The following is a 14,487-nucleotide window of genomic DNA, read 5'->3' as shown; positions in this document are numbered from 1 at the left end:
TGTGTCAAATCGCAGGGCCTGTTGTCAGGACCTCTGGTAGTCTCTATGGGGTGCCACAGGGTTCAATTCTTGGGCCGACTCTCTTCTCTGTATACATCAATGATGTCGCTCTTGCTGCTGGTGAATCTCTGATCCACCTCTACGCAGACAACACCATTCTGTATATTTCTGGCCCTTCTTTGGACACTGTGTTAACAACCCTCCAGACAAGCTTCAATGCCATAAAACTCTCCTTCCGTGCCCACCAACTGCTCTTAAATACAAGTAAAACTAAATGCATGGTCTTCAAACAATCGCTGCCTGCACCTGCCCGCCTGTCCAGCATCACTACTCTGGACGGTTCTGACTTAGAATATGTGGACAACTACAAATACCTAGGTGTCTGGTTAGACTGTAAACTCTCCTTCCAGACTCACTATAAGCATCTCCAATCCAAAGTTAAATCTAGAATTGGCTTCCTATTTCGCAACAAAGCATCTTTCACTCATGCTGCCAAACATACCTTCATAAAACTGACCATCCTACCGATCCTCGACTTCGGCGATGTCATTTACAAAATAGCCTCCAATACCCTACTCAATAAATTGGATGCAGTCTGTCACAGTGCCATCCGATTTGTCACCAAAGCCCCATATACTACCCACCACTGCGACCTGTACGCTCTCGTTGGCTGGCCCTCGCTTCATACTCGTCGCCAAACCCACTGGCTCCAGGTCATCTACAAGACCCTGCTAGGTAAAGTTCCCCCTTATCTCAGCTCGCTGGTCACCATAGCAGCACCCATCTGTAGCACGCGCTCCAGCAGGTATATCTCCCTGGTCACCCCCAAAGCCAATTCCTCCTTCGGCCGCCTCTTCTTCCAGTTCTCTGCTGCCAGTGACTGGAACGAACTACAAAAATCTCTGAAACTGTAAACACTTATCTCCCTCACTAGCTTTAAGCACCAGCTGTTAGAGCAGCTCACAGATCACTGCACCTGTACATAGCCCATCTATAATTTAGCCCAAACAACTACCTCTTCCCCTACTGTATTTATTTATTTATTTTGCTCCTTTGCACCCCATTATTTCTATTTCTACTTTGCACTTTCTTCTACTTCAAATCTACCATTCCAGTGTTTTACTTGCTATATTGTATTTACTTTGCCACCACTGCCTTTTTGTCATTACCTCCCTTATCTCACCTCATTTGCTCACATTGTATATAGACTTATTTTTCTACTGTATTATTGACTGTATGTTTGTTTTACTCCATGTGTAACTCTGTGTTGTTGTATGTTGTCGAACTGCTTTGCTTTATCTTGGCCAGGTCGCAATTGTAAATGAGAACTTGTTCTCAACTTGCCTACCTGGTTAAATAAAGGTGAAATAAAAAATAAAATAAAAGATCAATGTCCCTGTTTTATATAAAGTACTCACTGTATTTACTGGTGTTAATCAGATCAATGTCCCTGTTTTATTAGATAGTACTCACTGTATTTACTGGTGTTAATCAGATCAATGTCCCTGTTTTATTAGATAGTTCTCACTGTATTTACTGGTGTTAACCAGATCAATGTCCCTGTTTTATTAGATAGTACTCACTGTATTTACTGGTGTTAATCAGATCAATGTCCCTGTTTTATTAGATAGTACTCACTGTATTTACTGGTGTTAATCAGATCAATGTCCCTGTTTTATTAGATAGTACTCACTGTATTTACTGGTGTTAATCAGATCAATGTCCCTGTTTTATTAGATAGTACTCACTGTATTTACTGTTGTTAATCAGATCAATGTCCCTGTTTTATTAGATATTACTCACTGTATTTACTGGTGTTAATCAGATCAATGTCCCTGTTTTATTAGATAGTACTCACTGTATTTACTGGTGTTAATCAGATCAATGTCCCTGTTTTATTAGATAGTACTCACTGTATTTACTGGTGTTAATCAGTTCTCCAGTCTTCTCTTCTTCGTCCTCCTCTAATGTGACAGTAATCTCCCCCTCTTCATCCTTCATTCCAAAAACGTCTTCATCTTCTTTCACTTCATCCTCCACTCCAAAAACTGCATCTTCCTCCTCTTCTTTCACAGTAACATCCTCCTCCTCTTTCACTCTGAAGGCGTCTTCCTCTTCTTTCTCTGTAACGTCTTTCTCTTCTTCTTTCACGGTAACAGCCTCACCCTCTACTTGTTTTTGTATTGTAACAGCCTCCTCTTCCTCCTCCTCTTTCACCAGAGCTTCTTTCTCCGTCCAGCAGACCTCTTCTTTAACAGGAGGAGAGTAGCTTAGTGAACTCATGGTCGGAGATAATAGCTAGTTAGCATTAGCATAGTGCTAATTTAAACCTCTTGAGGATACCGTAGGATAGGGGGCGCCACAGCGCATTTTGAAAAAAAATCGTTCCCATTTTCAACGGCCTACTAATCAAACTCAGAAGATAGGGCATGCATATACTTATTATATATGGATAGAAAACACTCTAAAGTTTCTAAAACTGTTTGAATGGTGTCTGTGAGTATAACAGAACTCATATGGCAGTCAAAACCCCGAGACCGATTGAAACAGGAAGTGTAATTCTGAATTGTGGACTCGACTTCATCACTTTGCCTATTAATCACACCGTGAGCAATGGTTCACTGAGCACTTCCTATTGCTTCCACTAGATGTCGCCAGTCCTTTCACAGTGGTTTGAGCCTTATAGAGTCAAAACTCAGTGAATGACACGAGTTTGAAATTGGTCACAGGGGATGGGCCATCACCATTATGACGCCGGCGGCCATGTCTGCCCCCACCTTTGGATACGGTTTTAAAGGCCATGACATCATCCCCCTCGAATCTTATTGGCTCTCTTGGTGTTAGAGGCCCTGAAGATTTATTTTATACAACGTTTGACATGTTTGAACGAACCTACATGCGCGAGCATTGCTTTTATTCTGAACTTCAGAGCTGCGCTTGGAGAGAGCCATAGGACGCGCTACCAACATCAGGCTAATGGAACGTGAAGTATGGACTTTTTGACCGAAAATACATCTGTTGTGGACCTGGGATGCTTTCTGATGAAGACAACTAAAGGTAGGCGATTATTGACAATATTATACAAGATGAGATGGTTCATGCTATTGCGTCCAAGATGGCGCCGAGCTCTGTATATTAGCTCATTTTCTGAGTATCGCATCTCCTTTTATCGCAAAGTGTGATTACCCAGTAAAGTTAATTTAAAATCTGGTATGACGGGTGTTCTCAAGAGATATTCATCTATAAATGTTAGATTGACAATATACATTTAAAAAATCGTTATAGTATAGTAATTTATTGAAATGCAGCATTGTTTACCGGGACGCTTTTGAGGGGAAATAATGAAGTCAACGTCAGACAGAGATGTAAAATGCTGTTTTTATATATAAATATGACCTTTATTGAACAAAAGAATGCATGCATTGTATAACATGATGTCCTAGGGGTGCCATCTGATGAAGTTTGTAAAAGGTTAGTGCTGCATTTAGCTGTTTTTTGATTATATGTGATGCAAGTGGTTGGTCGGAAAATGGCTATGAAGCTGCTTTTTACGATGGACTCATCTAATATAATCTAATGATTTGCTTTTCCTGTAAAACCTTTTTGAAATCGGACGACGTGGGTCGATTCAGGAGAGGTGTATCTATAAAAAAAAAAAAAAAAATATTATTTTTTTTTTTTTTTAAATTATGATTTTTTTTTAATGCTAATTGGCGATATGATTTTTCGCTGGATTTTGATCCCGCTAACGGGATCAGATGCTGAAGAGGATAATTATTAACCAGCCAGCTAGTTGACTTACAACGTAAATATTAAATTTAATGGGGTAGCTAGTTGTTTCCACATAAGCATGTTTAAATCACAGTGGCAATTAAACCACGAAATTGTCCAAAGAACTTGAATGTTCCGACTTTGTCGGCTAGCGAGCTACCGAGGTGGCTGCAGTTGTTGAAGAAGCGTTCCGTCCACTAGATTAGACGTCACACTAGAAACATCGCCTGAAAGACACATGTCGCCATCTGCTGTCTGGAGGGAGGAAACGCAGTTGAGGAGGGAAAACTATTTTTATTCTTCATTGAATTATAATATTATAAAGCAGTTTAGGGAAACGTTTTTTTCTGTCCATTAAATATGAATATTATATCAACACGTACAAAGAGCAACAAGTGTTGTTTGATTAGTTCAGATTTTTTTATGAGAATTTTAAACAAACTCTACATCTACTCCACATCTGTATTTCTGATTCAGTCAAATAACTAGATATCAAAATAAGCACCTAGTTATTGATACCCTTGATAAAGATGAGAAAAAATGACTGTATAAAATAAATAAACTTTACCCACTACCAGGATATTTTAGCCGAAAATCATTTCACATTCAAATATGTCATTTTAAATGGCTCAATTCAATCCAGCTGGGCCTTTTTAACACAGACAGTTGTTCCTGGTGTAGATGTTATGCCTTTTTACAGATCTAGGATCAGTTCTCCTCCACAATGCATATTCAGTACCATTCAATTGTTTGGACACACCTCCAAATTCAATGTTTTTTCTTTATTTTAACTGTTGTCTACATTGTAGAATAATAGTGAAGACATCAAAACTATGAAATAACTCATATGGAATCATGTAGTAACCAAAAAAAAGTGTTAAACAAATCAAATTATATTCTATATTTTATATTCTCCAAGTTTATCATTTTAAAAGGCTAATTGATCATTAGAAAACCCTTTTGCAATTATGTTAGCACAGCTGAAAACTGTTGTTCTGATTAAAGAAGCAATACAACTGTCCTTCTTTAAACTAGTTGAGTATCTGGAGCATCAGCATTTGTGGGTTCGGTTACAGGCTCAAAATGGCCAGAAACAAATAACTTTCTTTTGAAAAACGTTAGTCTATTCTTTTTCTGAGAAATGAAGGCTATTCCATGCGAGAAATTGCAAAGAAACTGAAGATCTCGTACAATGCTGTGTACTACTCCCTACACAGAACAGCGCAAACTGGCCTAACCAGAATGGAAGGAGGCCCCAGTGCACAACTGAGCAAGAGGACAAGTACATTAGTGTCTAATTTGAGAAACAGACGCCTCACAAGTTTTCAACTAGGTGCTTATTCAAATTGTACCCGCAAAACACCAGTCTAAACGTCAACAGTGAAGAGGCGACTCCGGGATGTTGGCCTTCTAGGCAGAGTTGCAAAGAAAAGTCCATATCTCAGACCGTTTAAAAAAAGCAAAAGATTAAGATGGGCAAACTAACACAGACATTGGGCAGAGGAAGATTGGAAAAAAGTGTTATGGACAGACGAATCTAAGTTTGAGGTGTTCGGATCACAAACAAGAACATTCGTGAGTTCCAGAAAAAATGAAAAGATGCTGGAGGAGTGCTTGACGCCTTCTGTCATCATGGTGGAGGCAATGTGATGTTCTGGGGTGCTTTGGTGGTGGTAAAGTGGGAGATTTATACAGGGTAAAAGGGATCTTGAAGAAGGAAGGCTATCACTCCATTTTGCAATGCCATGCCATACCCTGTGGACGGCGCTTAATTGGAGCCAACTTCCTCCTACACCAGGACAATGACCCAAAGCACAGCTCCATTTAGGGAAGAAGCATTCAGCTGGTATTCTGTCTATAATGGAGTGGTCAGCACAGTCACCGGATCTCAACCCTATTGAGCTGTTGTGGGGGCAGCTTGACCGTATGATACGTAAGAAGTGCCCATCAATCCATTCCAACTTGTGGGAGGTGCTTCAGGAAACATGGGGTGAAATCTCTTCAGATTACCTCAACAAATTGACAACTAGAATGCCAAAGATCTGCAAGGCTGTAATTGCTGCAAATGGACGATTCAAAGTCTGAAGGACACAATTATTATTCCAATTAAAAATCATTATTTAAAACCTTGTCAAAGTCTTGACTATATTTACAATTCATTATGCAACTCATTTCATGAATGTTTTCATGGAAAACAAGGACATTTCTAATTGACTCCAAACTTTTGAACGGCAATGTAGGTTCAACAGGTTTGAGCACCGAATCGCATGCGCAGTGTGGCCTTTTTGTCATCTACTAAACCACTTGCCGTGTTCGAGAGCATCAAATCCATGCTGCATTGTGGGTAAATGGTGACTGGCTGACTGATTTATAAATAATAATGAGTAGTTATTTATGATGTAAGGTGATTTGTAGATCAGTCAGTTGGCAGTCGCCTGCAGTGTCGAACAAGCCCAATACCAAACCAATCAGGTGGTTGTTTGATGAAATGAAGCTTCAGACGCCATTGATGACGTGCTGCTGATAAAGTGATACAGGCATCGGTACACTGCTTTGAAGTTTACTGCTTAGCGATTTGGACGCAGGCCTCGTAGCTCCGGTATCAAACATAACATCCCTAATGAAAAGTTGACAAAACAAAAAGTAGCAAGCAGGTTGATTTCCTCTGTCGATTTGAGCCCACAGCAAGAAGGCACCAGAGCCTACCGTGCTAACGGGTTCCCTCTAGATAACCCAATCACACAGTACATGGAAAGGTGTGGTTAACGTTTGCAAGCTTGAGCTAGATATCAACCTAGTGTGACCTTCCTGTTCCCGTCTCTCAAGTCAGTGAGTCAACACAGGAAGGAGCAATGGATGGACAGTTCATTTATTTCCAAAGCTGCAATGATGGGACACACACAGTATGGATGAATGATCAGTAGTGACGGGATATAAATAGCACTCCCACAGCAATTCTCCATAAATCTGCCCTATAATATACTATCAAAAAACTATCAAGATGTCTGTCAAAGTTATTATGATCATATAGTGGATTTAACAATTCCTAATAATTCCTAATTTACTATAATAAAATAAATACAACATCAGAATAAACTGTCATCCATTTTAGTATCAAAATATATCAAATTAACCTGAAATATTACTCAATGTCCCCCTCTGGTGGTGAAGAAGTATAATCCACCTAAACTAACAGAACCGGGCTGATAAACTGGCTGGTGTTCATGAGTTTATAAAACACATACTTTATACATGTCATAAATTACCTGCATTGATGAGACACACAGTGTGGATGAATGATCAGGATATAAATAGCACTCCTAAAGAAGATGCAGTGTGGATGAATGATCAGGATATAAATAGCACTCCTAAAGAAGATGCAGTGTGGATGAATGATCAGGATATAAATAGCACTCCTAAAGATGATGCATTTTCCAGTTTGCTACCAACTTGAAAGAGGGAACTTTAGCATAAAACCCACATGGAAGAAGTTACTAAAACATAAATTGCTAATTTATGATGTAAAAGGTGGATTTTATGATGTAATGTCAACTTTATACATTTGTATCCCAGGACCACTCAATTTCCAATTTCTCCAGAAATCTGCTGTGGGTTACCCAGAATCACATTGGGTTACCCAGAATAACATCCTTTATCACTGACTGTAATGTAAACACACGAGCAGCGATCTAAGGTACTGCATCTCAGTGCTAGAGGCGTCACTACAGACCCTGGTTCAAAACTAGGCTGTATCATAACAGGCCGTGATAGGGAGTCCCATAGGGCAACGCACAGTGGCCCAGCATCGTCTGGGTTAGGGTTTGGCCGGGGTTTGGCAGGGGTTTGGCCGTCATTGTAAATAATAATTTGTCCTTAGCAGGCTTTCCTGGTTAAATAAAGGTTAAATACATTTTTTAAATGTAACTGCATTACACCGTTACACTGGCATACAAACTCGGTAGCATAGAGTTGATAATACATATGACGTTAAGAACTAGTGCATTGTGGGTAGTTTAGAAGATTTCCATAAATAAGTGAATAAATATGTAATAACACAAAAACATAACTGTTTGTACTTATAGGTAACCATATCGTGACTACAACTAGGCTACTAAGTCTTTAACCACACTGTGTTGTTACACTTGTGAGTAAAAACTTATGCTTCCTACAATTAAACTTGTCTGAAACTAAAATAAACATTTTACTCTACTGCGTTACCCACTCCAGTCAGCAGATGGCGGTCTGGGAATTTAAGGCGATGCTGTTGGTGTGACGTATAATCTAGTGGACGGAACGCTTCTTTCAACAGCAACAACAGTTATTCACAAGCAGGCTTTAATGTGCTGGGCTTTGTTGTATAAACACAACTTTTCACCTCATAAATGTTTTATTTGGAACAATGGGTCAATATTACATAGAAATAAGATGTTATTTAACCATAAATGGTTCTCGAAAAACATTGTTCTTGTCAGCCAATTGGTTAATAACAGTGGGAATCTATTTACACGGAGAGAATTTATGGAAATATACAACTTTGAGGTTTCAAGCAAGGAATATGACACTGTTATTAAAGCTATACCTAGTGGGATAAAAACTTTACTTCAGAATAATGCATATTTTGGAATATCTCCGATTGTAAGCGATATTCAGGTGAATGGCATTGGTCTACTAGATACGAAATTCAACAATCGTTTAATAAGGGATATTTTCTACAGGAAGTCTATTCCCTCTGCTATATTTTGTTGGGCTTCATCGTTTGATGTAAACTGGCGCCGTGCTTGGCTCACTCCACACAGATTTATGGTGACCAATAAAGTAAAGGAGATCTCCTTTAAGATAATCCATAGATGCTATCCGTGTAATAGCTTGATTTCTAAATATATATTTGACGTTACCAGTGAATGCAGTTTTTGTGAACTAGAAACTGAATCTATTGAACACTTATTCTGTAATTGTTTATATAGTGAAGTATTTTGGACTGATGTAAAACTATATCTTAGCCGCAAATTGCATACAACCATTGATATTACTAAGTTTGACATATTATTTTACTACACTGATTCCACAATTGAACGTGAGTATGTCATAAATCTCTTTATTTTATTAGGAAAATCTTTCATCCACAAATCAAAATTTATGAAGATAAAGCCCCTTTTCTTAATTTTTTTATCTGATTTGGAAAAGTACGTAGAATCTTTAAAACGTATACAAAACAATATGTCAAAAAAATGTATTCGATATATGTCTGTATTTGATTTGATATAATAGTTTTTTTTATTTTTCTCTAATTTCTTTGGATTCCCTCTGGCTGTTATGTTATGTTTATGTTTTGCATGTTACTGTTATTTACAACAAGTTAAATAAAGATCTGTGCAAACTAAAAAACTACAAAAAAAATAAAATAATAGTTAGCGAATACATTACTGTAAACTAAAAAAATAAAAAATAAATAAATAATAATAAAAAATAAAAAAATTATGAATATGAAACTGCCTTAAATACAGATACCAGGGCCTGGACATGCAGTTAGGTTTGTTTTCCTGTAGCTACTCTCCAGTTTGCTCCCAGCAGCGTTCATAGAACATAGATCACTGTTCAACTAGGCTGCGGAGTTCCTAGTTTGACAGATAATTCAACCAGTGTGACCAGTGGGTTTCTTTAAATGAATGAATATGAAACTGCCTTAAATACAGATGTGAATGATAGTATGTTTTAAATTCTCACTTAAAATATGCAGTGCTCTATTTGAACGTCTCAATATAATATTATTATTTCATGAAAGGAATGAAAAATAAATTTGTGTGCAAAAATACAACAATCTTAACTGCATTTCCCTCCAGTCAGCAGACGGCGATGTGCGTCTTTCAGGCGATGCTGCAGCGTGACGTATAATCTAGTGGACGGAACGGATCAACAACAACGAGTCAGCCACCTTGGTAGCCTACAGCCGAAACATTTAGACTGTTTCTGTGCATATTTGCCTCTGTGTTTTAAATATACTTCTGACATCTAGTTAATTGCCCCCATTTAAATGTTATAGGTACATTGTTAGTCAACTAGCTGGCTTGATAAGTTAGCCTAGCACTAAACTAGTCGCTCATGCTAACTAGCTAGCTAGCTAACATCCCCGACCATGAACTCACTGATGTATTCCTCGCCTGCTAAAGAAGAGGTCTGAACATGAGCTCCCTAAACTACTCCCCTCCTGTTAAAGAAGAGGAGGTCTGCTGGACGGAGAAAGAAGCTCTGGGGCTGAACATTGTCGTGAAAGAGGAGAAGGAAGAGGAGGATGTCACAGTAAAACAAGAAGTAGAGGGTGAGACTGTTACTGTGAAAGAAGAAGAGAAAGACGTTTCAGTGAAAGAAGAGGAAGACGCGTTCAGAGTGAAAGAGGAGGAGGATGTTACAGTAAAAGAAGAGGAGGAAGAGAAAGAGGAGGATGTAGTTTTTGGAGTGAAGGAGGAGAAAGAGGGAGAGATAACGGTCATATTGACAGAGGAGTCAGGAGATCTGATTACCATCAGTAAGTACTGTCTTAAAAACGGGCTCTAACTCTCCAAAGGTTTTGAACGAACGTGTTGTTTTAAAGCAGCATGCTACTGAAATTCTATACTTGAAGATGTTGTTCTGTACTATAGGAATTCATGTTATAATATAATGTTAAAGCTACATTTTAAAATGGATGATTAAAGCCCTGAATGCTGATTGGCTGACAGCCGTGGTATATCAGGCCGTATACCACGGGTATGTCATGTATTTTTACTGTTCTAATTATGTTGGTAACATGTTTATAATAGCAATAAGACACCTCAGGGGTTTGTGATAGATGGCCAATATACCACGGCTAAGTTCTGTATCCGGGCACTCTGTGTTGAGTCGTGCTTAAGAACAGTCTTTAACCGTGCTATATTGGCCATATACCACACTTCCTCTGGCCTTATTACTTAACTGTAACATGTGTATACCATCAGAGTCCCCCCACCACAAAATCACAACTTAATTGTCTCACAGAATGGCAAACATGTTATAAATGAAATTTTTGACGTGTGTCCATTGTAGGCCTTGCGTAGAGTGTGTATACCCGCAAAAAGCAGATTTCTAAATAATGTTGGAGAAATACATAAAATAAGTGTCACGTCCTGACCATAGTAACTGGTTATTTTCTATGGTAGAGTAGGTCAGGGTTTGACAGGCGGTGTTTTGTGTTTTTCTATGTTTTCTATTTCTATGTGTTAGTTCTAGGTTTTCTATTTCTATGTTTTTTTGGGGGGTTGATCTCCAATTGGAGGCAGCTGGTCCTCGTTGCCTCTGATTGGAGATCATATTTAAGTAGGGGTTTTTCTTCCTGGGTTTTTGTGGGCAGTTGCATTCTGTTTAGTCTCTGTACCTGACAGAACTGTAAGTTGATAATTTCCTTTTGTTATTTTGTCATTAGTGTTTTGAGTAAATAAATATAATAATGAACACTCAACACGCTGCGTTTTGGTCCCCTCTATACGACGCCCGTTACAATAAGAAGCATTATTGAAATGAAATGGACACGTGTTATGGGGAGACTGAACATATTAGCAAAAGGACAAGCGTTTTGGGGAGACTGAAAATATTAGCAAAAGGACAAGTGTTTTGGGGAGACTGAACATAATAGCAAAAGGACAGTTTGTAAGTCTTCAAAATAACAATTTTGAAGGAAAGGTGTGGCTAAACAAAAAAATATAATTTAGAGAGATAGTAATGTCCATTATTACTTTAGAGATGAAGTGGGACACCAACAAAACGTTATTAACAATGGATCAACTGCAGCCTATAACACTGACTGGAATAGTAATATATATTATTATAGAGCTCTGATCAGCCTATAAACATGACATTATCTATTATTATAGAGCTCTGATCAGCCTATAAACATGACATTATATATTATTATAGAGCTCTGCTCAGCCTGTAAACATGACATTATGTATTATTATAGAGCTCTGATCAGCCTATAAACATGACATTATCTATTATTATAGAGCTCTGATCAGCCTATAAACATGACATTATCTATTATTATAGAGCTCTGTTCAGCCTATAAACATGACATTATCTATTATTATAGAGCTCTGCTCAGCCTATAAACATGACATTATCTATTATTATAGAGCTCTGCTCAGCCTATAAACATGACATTATGTATTATTATAGAGCTCTGATCAGCCTGTAAACATGACATTATCTATTATTATAGAGCTCTGATCAGCCTATAAACATGACATTATCTATTATTATAGAGCTCTGTTCAGCCTATAAACATGATCTATTATTATAGAGCTCTGATCAGCCTATAAACATGACATTATGTATTATTATAGAGCTCTGATCAGCCTGTAAACATGACATTATCTATTATTATAGAGCTCTGATCAGCCTATAAACATGACATTATGTATTATTATAGAGCTCTGATCAGCCTATAAACATGACATTCCCTGAGAGATTAGATTTGGAGCTCTTCATCATTTGTTTTTAAATCTCACCGTCACCAAGTTTATTATTAATGATGTAATGTTGTGAAAACTGACCTCAGGGTATTGAGGGATCTAGTCTAGATTAAACCTCATAGGAAGACATTTTTATTTAATGCAGGTTTCATTCAGGTCTCTGTTTAACTAGATACTCTGTTTGTCTTTGGCAGGAGAGAGACCAGACTCTGACAGCAGGAAGAGTTCCTCAGGGGAAACAGACCCAGAGACGCCTAACCAACACCACTGCTCCCACTGTGGAAAGAGTTTTAGGTGGTTAGGGAGCCTGAAAATGCATGAGAGAACACATACAGGAGAAAAGCCCTACCACTGTTCCCACTGTGGAAAGAATTTTACTCAGTTAGGAGCCCTGGTTGGGCATGAGAGAACACACACGGGAGAGAAGCCTTATCACTGTTCCCACTGTGGAAAGAGTTTTAGGTGGTTATGGGTCCTGAAAAAGCATGAGAGAATACACACGGGAGAGAAACCTTATCACTGTTCTCACTGTGGAAACAGTTTTAGGTGGTTAGTGAGCCTGAAAACGCATGAGAGAATACACACAGGAGAAAAGCCTTTCCAATGTTCCCAGTGTGAAAAGAGTTTTAGGTGGTCGGGGAGTCTGAAAAAGCATGCGAGAAAACACACAGGAGAAAAGCCTTTCCAACATACTAATACACAGGAGGAGAAGACATACCACTGCTCTCATTGTGAAAAGACATTTTCCCAGTCAGAGGACCTGAAATCACACGAGAGAATAGAGAGGCTGTGTTCTGACTTGTGTTTCTGACTGAGAATTTGTCCACGGCCAGGATTCATAGGGCCAGGGTGTCCGCTATGGACGCCTGGAAAAAATCAGCAGTGGACATTTCTGAACGTTTATCCAACAGACCTGTACATCCATGAATGGATCTCTATAATGTGTAACTATTTCTGATGTATGTGTTGTGATGAATTGTTTAATAGATGTACTATGTTAGGTATATTTATCTGTGGTTTAATTTCAACAGATTTTACTGATGCTATTAGATTGCTGTGTGGGGGGAGTTTTATATATACAGTGCCTTCAGAAAGTATTTACACCCCTTGACTTGTCCCACATTTCGTTGTGTTACAGCCTAAATTTAAAAAATATTTTTATTTATTTTTATTTCACCTTTATTTAACCAGGTAGGCCAGTTGAGAACAAGTTCTCATTTGCAACTGCGACCTGGCCAAGATAAAGCATAGCAATTCGACACATACAACAACACAGAGTTACACATGGAGTAAAACAAACATACAATCAATTATACAGTAGAAAAATCTATATACAGCATGTGTAAATGAGGTAGGATAAGAGAGGTTAGGCAATAAATAGGCCATGGTGGCTAAGTAATTACAATATAGCAATTAAACACTGGAATGGTAGGATGTGCAGAAGATGAATGTGCAAGTAGAGATACTGGGGTTAAATGGATTCAATACCCCATAATGTCAAAGTGGAATTATGTTTTTGGAAATGTTTACACATTTAATTAAAAGCCTAAATAAGTTCAGGAGTAAAGATTTTGCTTAACAAGTCACATAAGTTGCATGGACTCACTGTGTGCAATAATAGTGTTTAACATGATATTTGAATGAATACCTCATCTCTGTTCCCCACACATACAATTATCTGTATTGTCTCTCAGTTGAGCAGTGAATTTCAAACACAGATTCAACCACAAAGACCAGGGAGGTTTTCCAACGCCTCGCAAAGAAGGGCATGTATTGGTGGATGGGTAAAAAAAAGCAGACATTGAATATCCCTTTGAGCATGGTGAAGTTATTAATTACACTTTAGATGGTGTATCAATATACCCAGTCACTAACTCAGTTGCTGGAGAGGAAGGAAACCGCTCAGGGATTTCACCATGAGGCCAATGGTGACTTTAAAATAGTTAGTGTTTAATGATTGTGATATGAGAAAACTGCGGATGGATCAACAACATTGTAGTTACTCCACAATACTAACCTAAATGACAGAGTGAAAAGAAGGAAGCATTCCCAGTCAGAGGACCTGAAATCACATGAGAGAATAGAGAGGCTGTTGGCACTAAAGTAATACTACAAAAGAATGTGGCAAAGAAACAAACTTTATATCCTGAATACAAAGCGTTATGTTTGGGGAGGGTTTGGAGGGTTTGGCTGGCCGGGACGTCCTTGTCCCATTGTGCTCTAGCGACTCCTTGTG

At 38.4% G+C, this 14,487-nt stretch overlaps 1 protein-coding gene across 1 annotated transcript; it reads left to right on the top strand.

Annotated features, from left to right (window-relative positions):
- The first annotated feature begins 9,667 nt into the window (after positions 1-9,667).
- On the top strand, positions 9,668-13,348 carry LOC123733280 (uncharacterized). Its single transcript, XM_082972525.1, has 2 exons — positions 9,668-10,294; positions 12,446-13,348. The coding sequence occupies exons 1-2, from the start codon at positions 9,952-9,954 to the stop codon at positions 13,060-13,062; spliced, it is 960 nt and encodes a 319-aa protein (XP_082828651.1). The 5' UTR covers positions 9,668-9,951; the 3' UTR covers positions 13,063-13,348.
- The last annotated feature ends 1,139 nt before the right edge of the window (positions 13,349-14,487 follow it).

The sequence above is a fragment of the Salmo salar genome, unplaced genomic scaffold (assembly GCF_965601325.2).
Source record: "Salmo salar unplaced genomic scaffold, fSalSal1 ptg000730l, whole genome shotgun sequence".
Classification (NCBI taxonomy): Eukaryota; Metazoa; Chordata; class Actinopteri; order Salmoniformes; family Salmonidae; genus Salmo; species Salmo salar.
This window is presented reverse-complemented; position numbering and strand designations above follow the sequence as displayed.

Bases quoted from the DNA above. Each gene is read 5' to 3' on its own strand.
- LOC123733280 (XM_082972525.1), top strand. From the start codon at position 9,952: ATGAGCTCCCTAAACTACTCCCCTCCTGTTAAAGAAGAGGAGGTCTGC. The intron at 10,295-12,445 runs GTAAGTACTGTC...TGTCTTTGGCAG, and splicing joins AGGAGATCTGATTACCATCA to GAGAGAGACCAGACTCTGAC.